We start from the raw sequence: 19,315 nt of genomic DNA on the forward strand, positions 1-19,315 counted from the left end.
GCTCGTCTTCTTCCCATACTGCATCCTGGTGCCATGTCTTCCACAGGTAAGGAACGCACACGCACCCGGCCATCCACATGATGTAAAAGAAAACGTGATTCATCAGACCAGGCCACCTTCTTCCATCGCTCCGTGGTCCAATTCTGATGCTCACGTGTCCATTGTAGGCGCTTTCGGCGGTGTACAGTGGTCAGCATGGGCACCCTGACCGGTCTGCATTGTGGGTTCTGAACCAGCATTAACTGTTTCAGCTGTTCTGAGCTACAGTAGCTCTTCTGTTGGATCGGACAACACGGGCCAGCCTTCGCTCCCCAGGTGCATCAATGAGCCTTGTCCGCCCATGACCCTGTCGCCGGTTCATTTGTTTTCCTTCCTTGGACCACTTTTGGTCGGTACTGACCTCTGCGAACCGGGAACACCCCACAGGAGCTGCAGTTTTGGAGATGCTCTGACTGAGTCGTCTAGCCACCACAAGTTGCCCTTGTCAAAGTCGCTCACGCTTGTCCATTTTTCCTTCTTCCAACACATCAACATCGAGGACAAACTGTTCACTTGCTGCCTAACATATCCCACCCACTGCCAGGTGCTATTACAAATGACAATGTCATTCACTTCACCTGTCTGTGGTCGTAATGTTATGGCTGATCGGTGTATATATTCATGTCGCCCTCTCCTACCTCAGTGAAGGGTAAAAGAGGTTACAAAATGTGAATCTAATCTTCCCTACACTTTCAACTCTTAACAGGCATCAGAATTCTGTGTCTAATAAACTGTGAAACCAAAGTGAAGATTTATTAGGGATTTTACTACTCAGGAGATTGGCGAGCATCCCTCATGTTAAGGATGGTCGTAAATGAAGACTTCAACAGGCAAATAACTTTTAAAATAATGAAGCCCGTAAGGGATTTAACACCACTTAATCATTATTTCCTCTCATCATTGTTCTTTAGCAGTGACACAGCATTGTGGCTCTATTCTTTAGTGTTCCTGTCATGTTTAAATTCAGCCATTATGTAAAGGGGGCCTGCTGTTTGATTGAATGCGCGACAGACAGATGAAGGCAGCAATTTCGCAGATTCAGTGTCTCCAATATTAAAACAGTCATACATTTGATGCCAGGCTTTAAAAAGCCCCCAACATGGGATCTATTCTTGATCATACATCTCTGGGCACTGGTATCTGGTCAGCATATGTGTTTTGATGTGTTGCTCAGTGCTGTTAAAAAACGCACTTGGCAGAAGGAGACAGAGGCTTCAAATGTTCCCACATCACCAGATGCCCCGTCTGGCTGAGACAGCACCTGTCGCCGGCGTGGAAGGCGGCATTATACCTGAAGTAATATATTTGAGATGATTTGCGGATGTTTGGGGAATATTTTTGGCCTCTGCGTCTTGCTGCCTGGCAGAGTTTTCAACAGGACTGTGTAGAAAAAAATTAATGTAAACTGACTACATGCTGACACACTAAATCACAGAGTGATCAGGGTCCTATTCATGTGGAAATCAAGTATCATTATATTTGATGATGTCTTTAGAGCTGGTGGCAAGATGCATCTCAGCTGCTTTGCTGTCAGTTTGTTTCTAACATCCCGGATAATCAGAGGCATAGAATCCATTTCACAGTGTAATGTGTTGTTTCATGCCACACAATCATTTATTATTATGGGCATTTATTAATATTCAAATGTTGTGTTTTATATTCTGAAACCAACTGCACCTATTGCCTGTTTCTATTTTTGTTTACATATTATTAATTAAGTGTGTTTCTCCAAGGTAAGCAGCATATCCTCGAACAATCGGTGCGCTGGGAGGCGATTCAAAGACCACTGTGCACCACTTAAATTAAGGCAAGGGCTTTGTTAGAAATTCAATGGTTAATCTCCAATTACTCGATGAAGGTAATAATCGTTGCTATTTGGCATTTTTCAAATTAAAGCTACACTGTGCTTCACAATCAGATAAATAACACACAAGGAAAATCAACAGCAGAATCAATAAAAGCAGAGACGATGCTGCAGGAAGTCTCCTCGGTGCCGTGTTTGTACAAATTGGAGACGAGAGAGACCTTTGTCTGAGGCAAAAACACACTAACAGCAGTCTAAGTGAGCATGGATGGCTTTTACCGAATCAATAATGGATTAAACTGCTTAATTTTGAAAAACACTCCACTCTTGGAGCAACAATCTCAAACCGCTCTTAGATAACTCTTCCCAAAACATTGAATTCATATTTTATCATCCTCTCATGAGCGCGCCTGTGACTGTGCGTCTACCTTTTTGACACGCCCTTGGGTAGAACTTCTTAGCATTCGCCCCATCAAAACATTTTAATCAAAGTCATATTTGCATTAAACACTAACATCACTCTCCTGCCGGTGACAGGCTGACAGCAGGCTGCGACACTGATGTATGGCAGCAAACTCAAACTTGCCAAGCACAGAGTCTACAGGCATGAACGTGTATATTTTCTTAACACCTTTGCTCACTTAAAAAGTGAAAAGAGGGCACACTAACATTGTAGAGTAGCCTCAGTAGAAGCTAGCTAATAAGCCTTTTAGCTGTAGCAGTTTAGAGCGCTTATGAAGGGATTAGTACGGCCCCTCGTAGACCTGCCACAGACATCTGTCTCTTGATATAAGTGTTATAACACATAGGTGGAGTTCTATTGTAACAATATATTGTAAGTGGATCTACAGCACGTGTAAATACAATCCATACAGTAAACATTCCTTCAAAAGAAATTATACCGAACCGCACATGAAATGCTACTAAATATCTAGCCTGTGAAGGGAAACAAAGTACAACACCTACAGCAGCATTGCCTCCCTGGAAGGCGCCATGTTTGTTGATAAATCCACCTGCTCCACCTACCCAATCTGCATAATCCCTCTATTTGCATGATCATAGAATTTAGTTGAAATGTAAAGACTATGAACAAGAGACCCGCCAAAAGGGCAGATTTCCAGCACGCAATGAATCGAAGCGGTAGTAAAACAGAGAACACATTTACTGGGTTATTACAAACTGCCCTGAAAAATGTTCTGTGTGATCAGAATTTAATCTGGTCCAATTACATTTTGAAATGACAGGAAGTCAGTCGGCTCAGCCAGAGGGAATGTCTAACCCGCATACTCTCAGTTTGGCCAGAAAAGGACTCCCTGCACACGTGTCTATGGCATACGAGCAGAACAGAAGCATGAAGAAGTGTCTTTGGTGTATGCAGCATCTTTCATGGCAATGAATGGGCCATTCAGTTTTTTTCTGGCTTTGCAGGAAACAAATTGGAGCAGGTGGGCTTTGGTTAAAGCTTTGTTCCCGTGCGGTAGTTTTTGTCTTTGTCTAGTAGAAAATACAGCCCAACCCTGAGGCTGAGGAGTAAAAGAGTTTCCTTGATAGAGAATCTAAACTATTTGTTACTTTACAAACATAACCAGCAATTTAATCTGTTTTTTTTGTCAGGTTTAATTACTTTGGACTGCTGTAGTTTTATGCTGTCAAACTGCTTTCTGAAAAAGTGTAATTGAAACACAAACACACACACAGTAGGGGTTGCATCAGTGAATGTCTGCCAACATTAAGCGCTTACTAACAAGATAAAACACTAACAAGTGTTTGTGGCCTGTAACACTTGAATGAAAAACTTTCCCCGTCGCACAGTTTTAAAAGGAAATCTTACTTAAAAAACTTAATTAACTGAATGCGGATGAAAGGAACTTCTCAAGGAAAAGAATAAGGGGGAATAATAAATCCATTTGACTTGCTCTGAAGCTGAGTGAAGTTTTTTTATATGGACTTAACATCATTGGCACAGTTCGTACTGAGCACATAGTGCCAGACTTTCTCTTTCGTAATGTAGCTGCGAGCTTATCAAGAGGATTACAATAACTTTCTCCTTTTACACCCTCTTTTGGAACCAGGACGATGGTGCTACAGTACAAAATGACTGTGCAGCTATTTAAAGAAAAAACCCTACTGTGCATTATCTCTGCTGCTATAATAACGTCTGATTCATTGTAAAAGAAATGTATTAATCACCTCAGTGACACGCTGGGCTAATTGTGCCCTGACATATGTAAGACATGAAACTGAGTGGTAGCCATCTTTCGAGGAATCAGTGGGACCTCCGCTGCAATTATCCCTTAAGTGGTGAAATAAAGCTGATACACTTATGCGACTGATCTGCTCCTCTTAGCCATGAAAACACTGAATCAAATTGGATTTAAAATGCTAAAGAATGACTTAACAAGGGCAGTGTTGTATCAGTCTGAACCACAATCTGGTGTCTGTAAAAAGCATAAAATTGGAATATGGATTTTGGGTGTTAAGTTGGCCAGAATGACAGGGCAGGCTGACCGCACTTAGGCACCTCCTAAGCCTCTTTCTCAGCTTAGAGAACCCCAGACTGACAGTGCAAGAGGCATCACTTAAGGTAACAACTAAGCCTCCTAGGAAGCTGGAAGTGTTCTCACTCTCAAAGCCACATGTTGTGCCTAATACTAATCAAGCTAATTCAAAAGCACACTATTCAAATAGGCACAGTGGGGGGCTACAATCCAAAATGAAACATCCACCATTTTGAAAGCCTTAAGCTCTCAACTGGAAGATGAAGGCCGACTTCAAAGGAGAGCACGTCTGTGTGTATCTGTGTGCAACGGTGACCACTGACTATCAATATTTAGGTTGTAATGTTTACCTTTCAAACATAACTGAGGTTTTAAAATCAATACTTTCATATTACTAATGGATGAGATCACTCCAGTATATGTAACGTAAAAGGTGTTGCTTGTTGTGACGAGCCCACAGAGAATTATCCCCCCAATCTGTTTGTTCCTCTCAGCTTTGGTGAGCGTTTTGGTTCAGCCTCTCATCATCTCATCAAACTCATTTTCAGCCACAAAGGCAGCTGTGTGAAGCGAGGATGCTCTGATAAACGTGATGTGTGCAACCTGCAACCGGCACCACACGGCATATTAAGAGACCAGCTAATCTCTATTTACATAGACATGTAGAATTTGTAGGCAGGGACGTGGTGGTGGTCTGGTTTCCGTTTGTACTACTCTTGAAGTCCGAGTAATATTGACCAATCACGTATCAGCAGGTGTAGCTGCGGCATATGCATGAAAAACAGTCCGTGTGGAGAGCAAAAGCAGGCGGAATGTAATGCGCCGACATCTGCATGCTAACAGCTAACAATCTATTCTAGATCTAAAATTCAACTTCAGATAAATCCCCTGACACGGTGCACAAAAGCCGTTAAGCATTCAGATTTCCCGACTTCCTCGAATGCATCAGAAATGATTTTTCCGACCTCTGTTCAGCAAACGAGCATTTTAAAAGTAGTTTTCTTCTCCTCTTGAGGACAGACCTGACAAAGCTTCATGGGTAACTTTTTACTCATCTGCACCATGAAGTTGAAATTTCGGGAAAGGTAAGACCCGTTAATTAAAGTCAACCACAAGAAAAACTGGTTCTTTTTCGGTAACGCAGCACACGGAAAAGCAAGTCTTGACTGGAAGTCATTTGTCGCTAACCGCTGGCTACACGCCCGGCATGTTCATCGTTGTCCCAAGAGGCTAAATCGTTGCCAGGCTATAGCCGAGGGGACAGCATAGCATTTACCTGCTACACAACCACATGTAAGACCCAGTAGTTTCTGTGGTTTGGTCTAGAATAAGCAATAAACAGTGCATTTTGGAGCTACTTGTACCTCCAAATGACTGCATTTTTGCTGCATGTCTACTGAGTTTGAAGAAGTAATAGTATGCAACATCTTTGAGAGGCGACAATATGTCAATGTTACGTTAAAAGCTTGCCACTAGCTGGCCAAAGAAAAATCAATGAATGCAGCTTTATTTACCAAGATAACGCTAAACTTGTTATCACGAAGGAGAAGCTAATTAACTGTTTTTAACATTGCTTAGAGATGTTGGATGAGGACTAAAAGAAAGCCTCCAATCACATTTGGTTGCTAAGGAAAATGACTAAGCAGTATTACAAGAACATGATTTTATCTTTCACAGATATTTAATTGAATCTTTCCTGGAAAATGACAGCTTTCACAAATATGTGTCACGTCCTGATGTTATGTGCACATGTTTTATTTTGAAAGACTCCTTCCGTTTATGTTCCCGGCCTTATGTGTCGCCTGCTTCGTTGATTATCCACACCTGCGCTCATTACTCAACCGGCCCCTGGTTTTTTCCATTAGTCAGACCTGTTCATACACCCCCTCTTTTACCAGCAGCCCTACCAGATTGTCTTTGCTCTGCCCCGTGTGTTCATCGCTTTCCAACATCCCTCCAAGTTTGTATCCTCCCAGCTTTTCACTTGTGGATTGTTTCCGTGCTGCCTGCCTGGTTTTGTTTGCTCTTTTCAGACCGACGATCTGTGTATAACCACGCTTCTCTTCAGTAAAGACCTTTTTGAACTTTAACTCGCCTCCTGTGTGTTTCTCTACACTCTGTGTCTCTATACTGCCCAGAACCGTCACACTCTGACTGTTACGTTTAGGTTACCAATAAGGTCTGACTTACTGCCAATACAGGTCAATAAATGATTTAACATCCCTTTAACCTTTATCTCTCCATCTGTTAACCAAATAATGTGATCAATAGTTGCATTCTGTCTTGCTAGGCCAGAAAAGACGCTTGTGAAGAAAATGATGTGGCTGTCTCTATTTGAGTATAAAGTACACTAACTAAGCTTTTAAAGAAAACATTCAGTGTAACACTGAACGGCCAACAGAATCCAAGACACGACAGCAATCCAGCAAAGACATCTATTAGAACATAATCACCCCAAAAACGATCATTCAAACAGCCTCCTAAAGAATAAAAGTTCAGTAAGCCATGTTCATCAACAATCCAGCTGGCCCGTCCATCTGCAGCAGATGCATTTCAGATGTCAAACTGTTCGGACGGATTATAAAACAGAACCATTCAGATCATCCTCAAGATGTCGCTGCTTCCACCCTGTGACCACCTCTCAAGTAGGATCAAGAGTATCCAGACTTTCTGCATCAAACCCATCTGCCTTCAAGATATGACAAAGAATACAAGTATCAAGACTGATTAAAAGTAGAATTTGATTTCCAAATCCGAGCTTGAGCAAGGGGAATTATCATTTTTCAGGTTGGAAAAACACAATTTGGAGATTTATTCCAGGCGGATAAATGAAATCTCATCAGTAAAGAGATAAAAATGCTCCTGAAGCTGGATCCGCCTTTTCTACAATCACTTCTGCAGGTGTGTGTTGGCTATGAACATTTACCATAAAATTCTGTCTTTTAATAAATTGTTTTCATCTAAAAAATGGGCTGCGTCTTATATACCAGTGCGACCAATATGCCAGGATAAAATGCAGAGTATGGCCAGAATCCTACATCACGATATAGGATTTTTCATATCTCGACAACGATATAGATCACGAAACATCATGTTTTCTGGTAATTTAGCAAATAATTAGTCCTAATCCTGTGTGAATTAAATACTTGACAAATAAAAAATACTGAGTTTCGTTTTTTTGCTTGGGCTGAGCCTGAGACAGCGCCTCCCTCTATGGTTCGCTCCAGGTTCTCTCCCATGTGCAAGGATTAGAACGCCAAGCGTCGTTAAAATGATGGAAAAATAGCTGTAAAGCAGTTCGGACGCTGGTTTTGCGACATCACGATAGAGATGATATAGAAAAACACATTTTCATATCGTTTTGACGATACACATCCACTGGCAGGAAGGTAGGTACACCTGTACAATCTAATGCAGTTCAATACAACAGCACTGCCATGGATTCTGCTTTTATGAAGTTTTTGTTGACTTTTGTTTTGTTGAGAGTCAGAAGTGTTTAAATTCAATAATGTTTATTACTGAGGCCGTAGTTAAAGGTGGTGTTGTGCTGAACTACATTATACTGAGATGTGTCTCTAATTTTTGTCCTCCCTATTTACATACATGAGGGGGCCAGAGTATTAGAAACACCTCTGAATATAATGCAGCTCATACAGCCCCACCACCAATTATGACCTTGACACCTCTGTGACAGCTTAGAAAGAAGCCTGCACATTACAGGCAACATAAAAGCAAATCGTATGTCTGAGCTGGTGTATTGGATTACATTAGATTTTTCAGGTGTACCCAATGAAGTGGCCGGTGAGTGTACATCGTCATTGTGCAGCGAGGTATTTTATTGTGTTACAGTATTTAACCCAAACGATGGCGCTATAACCGAGCTAAAGCTTCGTCACGGACATGCGCCATCGCGATCGCCAGAGCAACCTCCGCCCTCACAACAATCAGCGTTACCGCAGGCTGAGCTCGACTACGGCACCGGTAGCTGCAGGACAGCAAACTCGACATGATGAACAGATGGTAGGCTATGAGTTGTGTGTTTTCAATGTGTTTCAAATGAAAATAAGTCAAAAATATTGTTGAAATAACTTGTATACATGTTTTATTATTAAATAGCTATAGAAAACCTTTTTCCCTGTGTGATATCCCCCAAAACAGACTTATATTCTGGATTTTACGGTAGTAAGAATGCTAACCGACGTGGTGTTAAAGTATGAAAACGACAGCAGTATGTTCTGATTTAGAATAGATCTGGAATTTACCATTGATTGAAAAACTATTGATGAAAGAATTGTATCTGTAAATTCTATCTGTAATAGAGACTGAATGTCTGTGTTTTAGGCATGAAATGGTAAAATTTACAGATGCATCATCAAAAAAAACATCAACTACCCTCAACTTCATTCTTCAAAAACCTATATCAGTCAAAGCCTACGTAATATCAGTATGGCTCACTAACTCATTAAATGAGGCCCCCAACTGTGTTTTGATTAAATGATTAAACAGTGCACGTTCTTAAGAGGCTTTTGGGTTATTAACTTGTGTCTGAGACGGCACTATCACACATCAATATACAGAAGATCAGCGGGGGTCAAATGACTCATTATCATATGTCACTCAGTCCTTTTCACTGGTAATTGCAAGGAGGAGGAAAAATGAAACCGCTAATTTTCATCCTCTGGAGCTTCATGTGAGCGTCATTTGACCTGTGACTGTATGTGCGACGGCAGCGGCTGTGAAGGCAGGGAATCAGCTTTTTTTTTCATCTTCTAACAGCGGAGAAGAAAAGAGTTAAATATGTCAGACAGAGGTTGTGCGAAAGGAACCACATTTCGGCGTTGGGTTTTCGTCAGGATGAGACGATCAGACGCAGAGCAGTACCGGCAGAGTAGCAGGTTTAATTGACTTAAGAGAAAGCACTCACTCAGCAGATGACAGCTGAAGCTGAGGGCCATGCCAGAGGCTCGGTGGCTTCACATGCTTTGGCTGTTAATGTTCTAGGCAAAGCCACACCACCATGAACCCTATTTTCAACTTCAGTGGATGGTGTTCTCGAGCCAAAAATACTGTGCAGATACAGGGATTATTTGCTGTTGCTCTTATCTCCGGATTTGTCAATACCTCCTTCAGGACAAAAACAGCTACAACGCAGGGCAGGAAGGTGCATATTCCACCCACAACTTCTTTGGCTTTTCTCTTTTTTAAGCATCTTTATAATTATTCTTCATAGGCTCTGCGTTGCAATCTTGTGTGTGTACTCCTACCTAAAATCCTCTTTATGCTCATGGAAAAGGGAGAGAGGAAAAAAGGGAAAGGATGTGACAATTCTTAGATATTTTCAATATAGGATTTGAGACTCAAAAGCTTCTAACTGAGCCAAACAACACGGCATAAAATAATCTGACAGATACAAGAGCTATAATGTTATGGCTGAGTTTTTATGCATGATGATCAAACTGCAATTCTTTAGGACTATGTCACAGGAATAGTTGCAATACTTTGGGATGACTTCAGTAAAACAAACAGTTCAGCAGAGGTAAAAACTTGATGTATCTTTCATGAAAAGAAAGAGGCTTCTGCATGAATGCTCTCTGAACCCTTCCCCACTTGCAGGCATATATGTAGATTTTGGGCTAATTTTGTGCTCCAGCTCTGAAAAAGCTGAGCACACTAATACAAACCACTCAGAACAGGATGACACAGAAGTCTGGTTGCTCACCTTTTGCAGCCTTGTCCCTGCAGGACACCTCTCTGACTACCTGCTTTAAAAATATTTTTTCTCCACAGTAAATTGTGTTAAGCAGAGCCATGCACGAGAGACACCATTTGGATCTTTGTTACCAGCAAAGGTACAAGAACTTAATGTTTGTGTGAACCTCAACAGCTCCACTTAGGTGCCATCGGAATAATCTCAAGAGGGCCATCTTGTTAAAAGGCGGCACAAAAACATGTTGAGAAGAGCTCATTTAATGTGAGGGATTAAATAGCCTTAACTGCAGAGAAGCAGAACAACACTGTCTCTCTCCTGGCTACACTGTCAAGCTGCTTGGAGACAATGAATTCTGAACTACAGTACCTGCTTTGCCAACACAGAAACGGTTGAGTGAACAGCTCAGCGAGATGCATCTCGACATATAATTTCAACACTATGTCAGGGCCGCAGCCAAAATGGGACTCTGAATATGGTATGCAACGCATCACTGAGAATTTTTACATTGTTATGCTTTTCCTGTTTGGCTTTGTTTCTGTAGTTGGTTAATAGCAAACTGAAAGAGATGAAAACACGATGCCCAACTGAGCACGAAACAACCTCCGGAGCGATAACAACAACAACAACAACAAAAGTGAACAGAAAAGTAGACCCACTATGAAATACTGTTAAGGGTTTAAAGGTAGTATGACATCACCCCCAGAATTCATTGCAGCTTTGCACAGGATATTTATATTAATGAAGATAGCAACAGCTCTCGACATTCACTGCTCCCCACTCTATTGCGTTTATGCCCTACAGAGTTGATCTCCTTTTGTGTCATCCCACTATTCAAGAAAATAGGCTACTGCTGAGCACATCGGCACACTCTCTCTGCAGCTCTCTACATCACACACAATAAGTCTGGTATGGCATGCATGATAATTTGCCCTAAATGATGATGATAAATTTGTACACATACACAGTCAGCGCTTAGAATTAAAAATGACGGGCTTTCCTTTCCCAACACGAATGATAAGACTGATGGAGATTTATGGGAATTAGGGCCTTATATTCTGTCATGTCAGACTTCTGCTCCTATAGAGTTACCCCCCATGTAACATCTGTGTGTGTGTGAGTGTGTGTGTATTTGTGTGTGTGATTGCTTCCATGTCCCAGGGAGGAGGAGAAGACACTTCGTGTGTCAGACTTGGCACGGAAAGCGGGAGGAAAACGGAAGAAAATGTGTTTCTACAACGTGACTGCATTCAAAGCCTGAAAACTGTAATTTGAGATATGAATTCATTACACGGCCTCTCATCAGTAGCCGGGGATAATGTGATGCAACAGCGCCGCTTAGCGTCTCTCGGCGCCGCGCACGAGCCGCTCTGACGGACTGTGTTTCCTGAGCCGCGGTCCTTACCTTCGGTGTCACAAAGCGTGGCAGCTGCAGGTTTGCGGTCGCGGAGGGTTTGCGCCTTCTTCTGCGGAGTCCGTGCGATGAATGCTGAGTTTTGCTGCCGTGGTGTGAGGGCCCGTGCAGGCAGCCACCATGACCTGTCCGTTTACTGGCATTTTGGTGCCTTCTCACAGCGTCAGTGAAGCCAGAGGAAAAGTGTTCAAACTTGATCTGAAAAACAAGTACATAAAAAAATGCTATTGCTTATTGAATCGCACCTCTCTGCAGCGCAGACTTGTTGAATTACACTCTTTTCTATAAAAGGACACGCGCCTGCAGGCTGGTGCCTACATATATATGAGCCATAAACATTATTACCCAATGTCATTATCGTCCTCGTGACTCACAGGCATTTTAACAGTTTGAATTTCATCAAATACCAGCTCATTCCCAGTGCCTGTGCGTGTTCCTGTGCCTTTCTGCGTGCGTGCGCGTGTTATGATATATGTTTGCGTACGTGGGAGCACAACTGCGCGCGTGCGTGAGTGCTTTTTTTGGGGGACGCTGAGACATGGGCTTTTTTGGATGGAAAGCTTGCATGACGTACCAAACACAAGTTAAATTCAAAGGTGAGTTGGTGTAGGGTGAGAAAGGCAAAATGGTAACGTTACTCTCTCTCTCTCTCTTAATGTGTGTGTGGTGTGTGTGTCAGTGAGAGAGAGAGAGGGAGGGGAGAGAGTGAGAGCGTTAAAAACAGCCTGTGGCTCCTCAGCGAATATTCCCCTCACGCTCCTCTCTCCGGTGCCGGGCTCCTCTATGTAGGGCATGCAGCAGGTTGTGTGTCGCCGACTCGGACGAACATAGAAGCGGAGAGAGGAGCACAAACCCGTCCCTCCGCCTCTGCTCCACTTTGAGAAGGAGAGTGAGTGTGCGACAGATAATAAAACCACTGAACCCCAAAAATTTCGGCTCAATTTCCGCGTCAGCCCCTCGAGAGGCGAGTTAGTTCCAAGCTAAGCTAAAAAATATACTAATTAAGCTAACTCACCCCATTCCCGTGACACATCTCTCCAGGCGGCCAGGTGGAGATGACATTGCAGCCTGTTACTCCATTCGGGTGCCCTCGGCAGGAGTGGGAATCACATAAACGACTGTCCTCCGTCAAATTAATCCATCAATTTCACCTCCATCCAGTCCCCCCAAAAAGACACCACCACCAACACGGATAAATCCACCTGTCTGCCTCTCAAGACCTCCCCCTCCACCAGCACCTCTCCCCCGGTAAAAAGGTAGTATTCCTCTCGGTTAAGACGTCAAACACCGTCCCTTCAACGGTGGAGACGAACTGGGAAAAGGGGGAGGAAAAAGCCTTTGACGTGCGGGGAACAGTTAGACTCTAGGATCCAAAATAACCGTTGGTTTTTGGAATCTCCAGCGGCAGCCCCGCGCGTTCCGCAGTGAGGGCTCGTGGACAGGTCCGCGCGCCTCCTCCTCCTCCTTCTCTCCTGTCCTCCTCCTCCTTCTCGCGCCGCTCGCGGATTCTTGGAGACTGAAGAGGGGATTCCGTCACAAATAACATCAAAACACACACATACGCACACACTCTCTCTCTCTCTCTCTTTTCCTCACTCACCCTCTTCCCTCTGCTTCTCCTTCACGCGCTCCCCGAACGAGCAACGCACTCCAAAAAAACGCACCAAACAATTCGGAACAAGTTGAAACGGGTCGAGTTATTTTTGTAGCTTTCTACGCCGCACGACGGAGGTGATGCTCCCGGGCGGAGAGGAATAAGGAAATATTCTCCGGCAGCCTCTTTACCCCGCAGCCCGTCCGCCCACGCTTCGTTGGCTGAAGGTACTTACACATCAGCCTAGTTAATTAAACATATGGGCAACGGGCCTGAATGGGAGAAGGATGATGTGGTGGAGGGGGGGCAGGGGGTAGTGGTGGTGGGGGGGACTTGGGTGACTTCATCTCCCCATTATAAAATATCAAAAAGATATGTGGCGAGTTAAGAGGGCGCGCGCTAGGGAGATTTCGCCATGTCTGCCCCTCCACAAAAGCGACTCCAACTTCAGAGCTCGTTAAAACTAATATGTCTCTTCCTCTTCCGTCTCTCTCGGGTCTTCTTGTCTCTCTGCGAGGCGCTCTTCTCCAAAAAATGAAGACGCGCGAGAGGTATGGCGCACCAGCGTATCCTCATTCGTCGATTTTGGCATCACCTGGTGCCATCTCGCCAAACGAAACCGCGTGCGCGCGTTTGTGCAAGCTTCTCTCTCTCTTTCTCTTTCTCTCTCTCTCTCTCGCTTCCTCGGCGTGTGTGTGTGTGTGTGTGTGAATGTGTGTATGCTGTGACGACTGTCTCGGCGTCAAACAAGTCGCCGCGTGGCGCCTCCGCTCCTCAGAGCATCCACTGCGCACAGATAAAACATTTCAATATCCGCTGAACTGATTAACCCAATCAAGTGGTCCCCAATGCAGATAATCCCCCTTCCCCGGAATTAAAATACGGAACCCTACAAAATGAATGCCTCCAAACGGCTATTGCTGATGATGTGTCATGTTCTCTCATCAGCGCCAGAGTTTGTTAAAAGGGTGAGATAAGGGAAAATAGAGCCAACGGTTGTGAATTACAAAGTCTCAATTAAACATAATTAGCAGATCAAAACTGCAGCACAGGGGGTCCTTGGGGAGCGCTGACAAAACTCCCCCCTCTCCCTCCACCCACCCACCTCCCCCTCGCTGCATCCCCCCTCTGAGTGTTGCCTTGGAGTCCCATTGCAGACAGATGGTGTAGATACTGCATGGGGTCATGTTAGCAGGCCAGGGATCTACTACTGGCTGTCATAAGCCGAGTTACACTCCGAGGCGAAAAAAGCAGCTCGTTGTAAGCAGACCAGAGGGCTTATTATCAAGGAACGCTTCACTACCCTCCTCTTCCTCCTCCTCCACCTCCTCTATCCCTAGAATAAAAATCTCCACCTGTTGAGGTCCTCTATCCTCCTCCGTCAGAGCCCGAGCCTCCCAGGCTTGGAATAAAAGAAACAGACGATTGCATAACGTTGACATAAAAGAGAAGGAGACAGACCGCAGGAACAGTGGATGATGGTCTGCCTTTCTTTTCAGGAAAAAAGAAAAATCCTGGGGTTCCAAATGTAATGGCTTTGCCTTCTTTCATACCATCCCACCCACACTCATCCCCTCCTGATGTTTACCTATTAGAGGACTCCTGCTGGGACAGGCCGGACCCAGAGCAAACCACTGGGGAACTTAAGATGACGCCTTTAACAATGACTTAGTTTAAACAAAAATGATCCCTATTAGAGAGTATGGCTAAGCTCTTCTTATTCTATATTTAAACATTAAGCTGTTGCCAAGGAAATAAAATCATACGTTCTTCCGGGCCACCATAAATAAGCGTTTTAAAAGCTGTCCTTTCTTCAAGTATAATCTCATTCAACGGAGTGTTTTAACGCAGAGCTCCCTGTAGTAGGGACGTGGCCTTTTACAGGATTTTGCACATAGATTCAAGAGTTTCTCCCTTGCTCATTCAGTGTGAATTCATCCTGTTACCCCAGCACAGCACCAAGACAGTAGAGAGCCTGCAGACGGTTGTAGGTCTTTAGGCAGTATGGGAGGAGTCCGCAGTGTCACAATTGCCTGTACATGCGTCCCTGTTTTTATAACAGATTTATCACCGTTGGGCTCAGTCTTCATGCATCTTTCATGGACCAACAGCACATTGAGCAGAAGTTACTCAGGCATTTGTGCTGCAGAGGAGACACCAAACACACTCACACACACACACTCCTACATGCAGCTCAGGTTGAAATCTGGCGCCCAGCATTTAAACACCTGAACGAGCCTTTGCCTCTTCATTCTGCTGTCTGATTACATTTCACGGGGCTGTTGCTAATAGCTCGTACCAGTGTGTGATTACGAGAAACTTGAGAAACGACGGAGACCCATTATCGCCGCGTCGTGCGTCAACACTTTGCTAACTATTTTGTTATTACTCCGTATAATTATTGTAGACAAAAGCTCATTCCACTAATGTCGTTTGGCTAATTGTCAAAGCCCAGAACTCCAATATTCCTCGAACGAACCAGAGGAAAGGAGAGAAAAAAGTCCAATTAAAGCAACTCCAACTATGAAACCAGCAGGCAGGCTCACAAACGAACTGATAAGTAAATAAATAAATAAAAGAATAAATAGATAAATAAATTACAGGGGAAGAGAAACGATTACACAAGGCCTCTGACAAAAATGATGTGGGCAATTTTTGTATCCATGGTAACTGACTTTTTGTGTGTCACCACTTTTGTTTTGGCAGAGGCGCAACCCAGATTCATATGGTTTATGTTTTGAAAACTGTGCTGGACGACACAAGTCACCATTCATTAACAACTGGCCTCGCTAAGTGCTACAGGAAGCCGGCCCCTCCCAGCGCACGCGGCCCCCCTGCAGCCCGCTGACTGCTGATGCAACTAATATGGAAATCCTTTAAAGCGCACGGCGCTAATTAGCTGCATAGCTAACCGAAACACAGTCCATAAAAGCATGTAACTGTCAACTTCCTTAAAAATCATTTTAGTAAAAAAAATAAAAGAAAGCATTGTTACCATGACAACAAGACCTGATGGCACAGTTTGGGTTGTATTTTTACTACCAATTTGTGTGTGTTTTTAAGAATAGCACAGTGGATTTCATGCTTTTCGTTACATTTCATGGCAGTTACACCAAATCCCTAACCCTCACATGCTGCGCTACCTTTAAGAAGTTCCGGTAGCAACACCTACTCGCTCAGTTTTATAAAACGCATTGCCATCTCTGCACCAGCACTCGCTAGATCTGATCTGACAATCATCAGGACTGTGATGGACAGGCGAACACAATAGAAATCCACAAAAGTATGATTCACTGCAACGTTTCACTGTAAGCTGGTTGGTAAAGAAAGTAGGTGGGCTGCATTCAGCCTAATGACTTCACCGTGAGCCTACAAGACTAACATCTTTTACACAGTGATCTCAGACTGAGGCACTTCCATGGCCAAGACATTGCATCGTAGCTACAGAACATGTCTTTATATAGACTCAGGAAATGAATCACTGCGTCAATAAATGGCAACAAAATAGAAAGGAATGCATTCAATGCTCTCTTTCTAGAAAATAATGGTGCGATAGCTGGCAGTTATCGAGTTATAGATAGTCTCTCTCTCTAGTCTGTCGTTTTACTTTGTCTCCCTCCCTCTCCTGCACTCTCCACCATCTCTCGCTCGCTCGCCCACAGAGAGTGGGTGACCTGGAATGAGCTCTCCCACAGACGCCGTTGCTTCCTACAGCCAGGCAGGGGCAGTGTGTAGTGCCTGGATCTCATGCGAGCGTTCTGCCGCCTCTCAAAAGGTCTACGCCGGCAGCATCATTGCCACCCAGCTGAAATTTATGGGCACCTTTGAAAAGCGCTCGTCTCAAAAAATGATGGGTGATTACTTTCTGTCACAGTGCTGATCACAGTGAAAAGTTCATGAGTGCAGCAGCCAAATCAATTAGTGGGGAGTGATGCACTGCTGTGTCTTCTTCACTTGGCCACACCAGCAATTATCTTTAGCTTGAAAAGGTCAGTCAATATTTTAATAATTAATTGCAAGTAACGATTAAGAAAGTTTCAAGCTGTAGTGAAAACTCTTTTCATGAAGATCGTCTGGCCTCATTTTCATAATAAAGAAACACAAAACCATTTATGTCTGACGCAGGTGAAGTGAATATGCATTCATATAAAAGTTCCATAACCAAATGGGTACTAAATTTGGTCTTTTTTAATAAAGTAAGCGAACTGTAAGTTAATCTGCACAAGTATATTTAGGGGCTTGAATAATTCATATTCTGAATAAATTATAGCCTCATAAAATAACATATTTTACAAGACTGAATTACGCTAACTTGACCATACACATTTATCCAACTTTCATGCAAAATATTCAGCCATGCAAAGGGTCCAGCTTGGGGTTGTTATCATAAAATAAATGAGAGTATGCATGAAAAGACAGCAGCAGCTGATCAGACTTTTATTAAGGCAGTAATAACACACTTGTTGTCTTTTTCAATATACTGCCTGCAGTTAGTTAGCTTAGCACACAGACTGGAAACAGTCATCCTTGCTGTGTCCGCCAGTAACAAAAGTCACCTATCAGCACTTCTCAAGCCAGACAAAAGTCAAACTGTGATATTGACATGTTGTGATGTAATGAGGAATAATGTGCCAGACTGTTTCTTTCTGCTTCTGTGACTCTGTGATGTTGCCAGGGAAAACAAGAGGAGACTTCACAAAGTTGCGGCACATATCCAAGAAATAGTCCAGCACATAAATCCCATTAAAAAAATGTTTTTACACTTGAGTGTTTAGACGGATTAAACAAACAAGATACAACTTGTTAAATGTGTGAGCTTTAGACGTGGGCAGGTTTTTTTTTTTTACATTCAGAGAAGGCTGGGAAAAATCCCCTTCTTTCCAGTCTTAATGCTAAGATAAGCTAAGCTAATCCCCTGCTGGTTGCAGCATCACATTTACCATGCAGACATGAGAGTGGTATCAATCTCCTTATCTAACTCTCAAAAGCAGCTGCAGCAGCTTCTTCGTTGACATTCGAGAACTAACCTGTAGGTTTTCCTGAAGTCTTGACTCCAACTTGGGCATCCAAGCATGCACAAGCTGACAATTACAGTGATATGGAGGTCACAGACTTCCATTACGGCTGCAGCATGGCATCAGGATCACAAACATAGTGAAGCAGACAGTACACTGACTCCCTTGTGTGACCCATCTCGAGCAGCAACCTGCAACACACACACACAAAAAATATGCAGAAATTCTATCATACAGTTGATCTAGTGAAGTACATCTTTAGACTGTGTTGACTAATTTGCACCTAAAAGCACAGGGGGACACTCTGGTACCCAATTTGACAGCTCAGAGATTCACAGTGCTACAGGAAATCCCATTAGTACCTTCAGAGTGTTAAACTCTTTGGGTCATCAGAGTGTACGTCGGGTACTTATGGCGCCGTGGCTAAGGAGTTGGTGCAATAGAGCGTTTCAATGTTGGAGTCTGCAGCCAAATCAAACTAATTGGCCCAGTCCACAGAACAATTTGAAGTAGCTCATCTTGAGGCCGTAGCTTTTTATGGCCTTTCTATTATCAACATAGCCAGAGGGAGCATCCAAAATCCCCCTGGCAATAACAAAAGCCTGACTTTGAGATTGAAGAGATTTGAAGAGATTGAGATTTTATCTCTTGATAAAAAGACAGACTGCGTGACCTTTAAATACAAGATTTGCTGAAAATTTTAAAGGGTTGTCAGAACTGATTAGCTCTGCAAGGTGGAAAACTGGGAGCTGGGCTGTGTTTGTTTTGAGGGATTGGTAAAAAATGTTGGCGAGGCAGTATGTCTGTGAGCAACCAGGACCAACTCCAGAGAGATTGCTAGATGGAAGTGGGAATGAACACGTGAACCTGCAAATATTTACCGCTGAACTCTGCCACTCAATGATGTATTTTTAGGTCCCATTTGAGCTCCTAAAAGCCACAAGCACACTTGTTTCACTTGTTTTCCATTAACACGGACAACTTGAAACCTGAAAAAATGCATGTAATGGCTTCAATCAGTGGACTCGTTTAAAAAACGTAGTGTTGCTGATTAAACACAGATTAGATTGGAGTAGGCTTTATGTGGGGATAATGCCTGATTATGGGGATGAATCCAATAATCAGACAATAGTGTAAACTCCCCGCTTGGCCATCATCCGAGTCCTGATCGAGTCTTTATCGTGGTGGTGGTGGGGGATGCTGTGGTTATAAGCTGGCATCAGCATATTGGGTTAATAAAGACA

At 43.4% G+C, this 19,315-nt stretch overlaps 1 protein-coding gene across 2 annotated transcripts in view; it reads right to left on the reverse strand.

Annotated features, from left to right (window-relative positions):
* grin2ab (glutamate receptor, ionotropic, N-methyl D-aspartate 2A, b) overlaps positions 1-13,171 on the reverse strand; it is a 119,200-nt gene extending 106,029 nt beyond the window's left edge. Inside the window, exons 1-3 of one of the 2 annotated variants that reach the window (XM_069665312.1) lie at positions 13,063-13,171; positions 12,478-12,978; positions 11,454-11,660 (exon numbers count right to left, since the gene is read on the reverse strand). In XM_069665312.1, the coding sequence (XP_069521413.1) occupies positions 11,454-11,660; positions 12,478-12,495 (225 nt within the window). In that variant the 5' untranslated portion in view covers positions 12,496-12,978; positions 13,063-13,171. Of the gene's footprint in view, positions 1-11,453; positions 11,661-12,477 lie in introns of both variants that reach the window. The other variant, XM_069665311.1, reaches the window with a different exon arrangement.
* Positions 13,172-19,315: the final 6,144 nt, after the last annotated feature.

This window comes from Semicossyphus pulcher, unplaced genomic scaffold (assembly GCF_022749685.1).
Source record: "Semicossyphus pulcher isolate SPU_LCO1_2020_fin unplaced genomic scaffold, fSemPul1.0.p SCAF_17, whole genome shotgun sequence".
Taxonomy (NCBI): domain Eukaryota; kingdom Metazoa; phylum Chordata; class Actinopteri; order Labriformes; family Labridae; genus Semicossyphus; species Semicossyphus pulcher.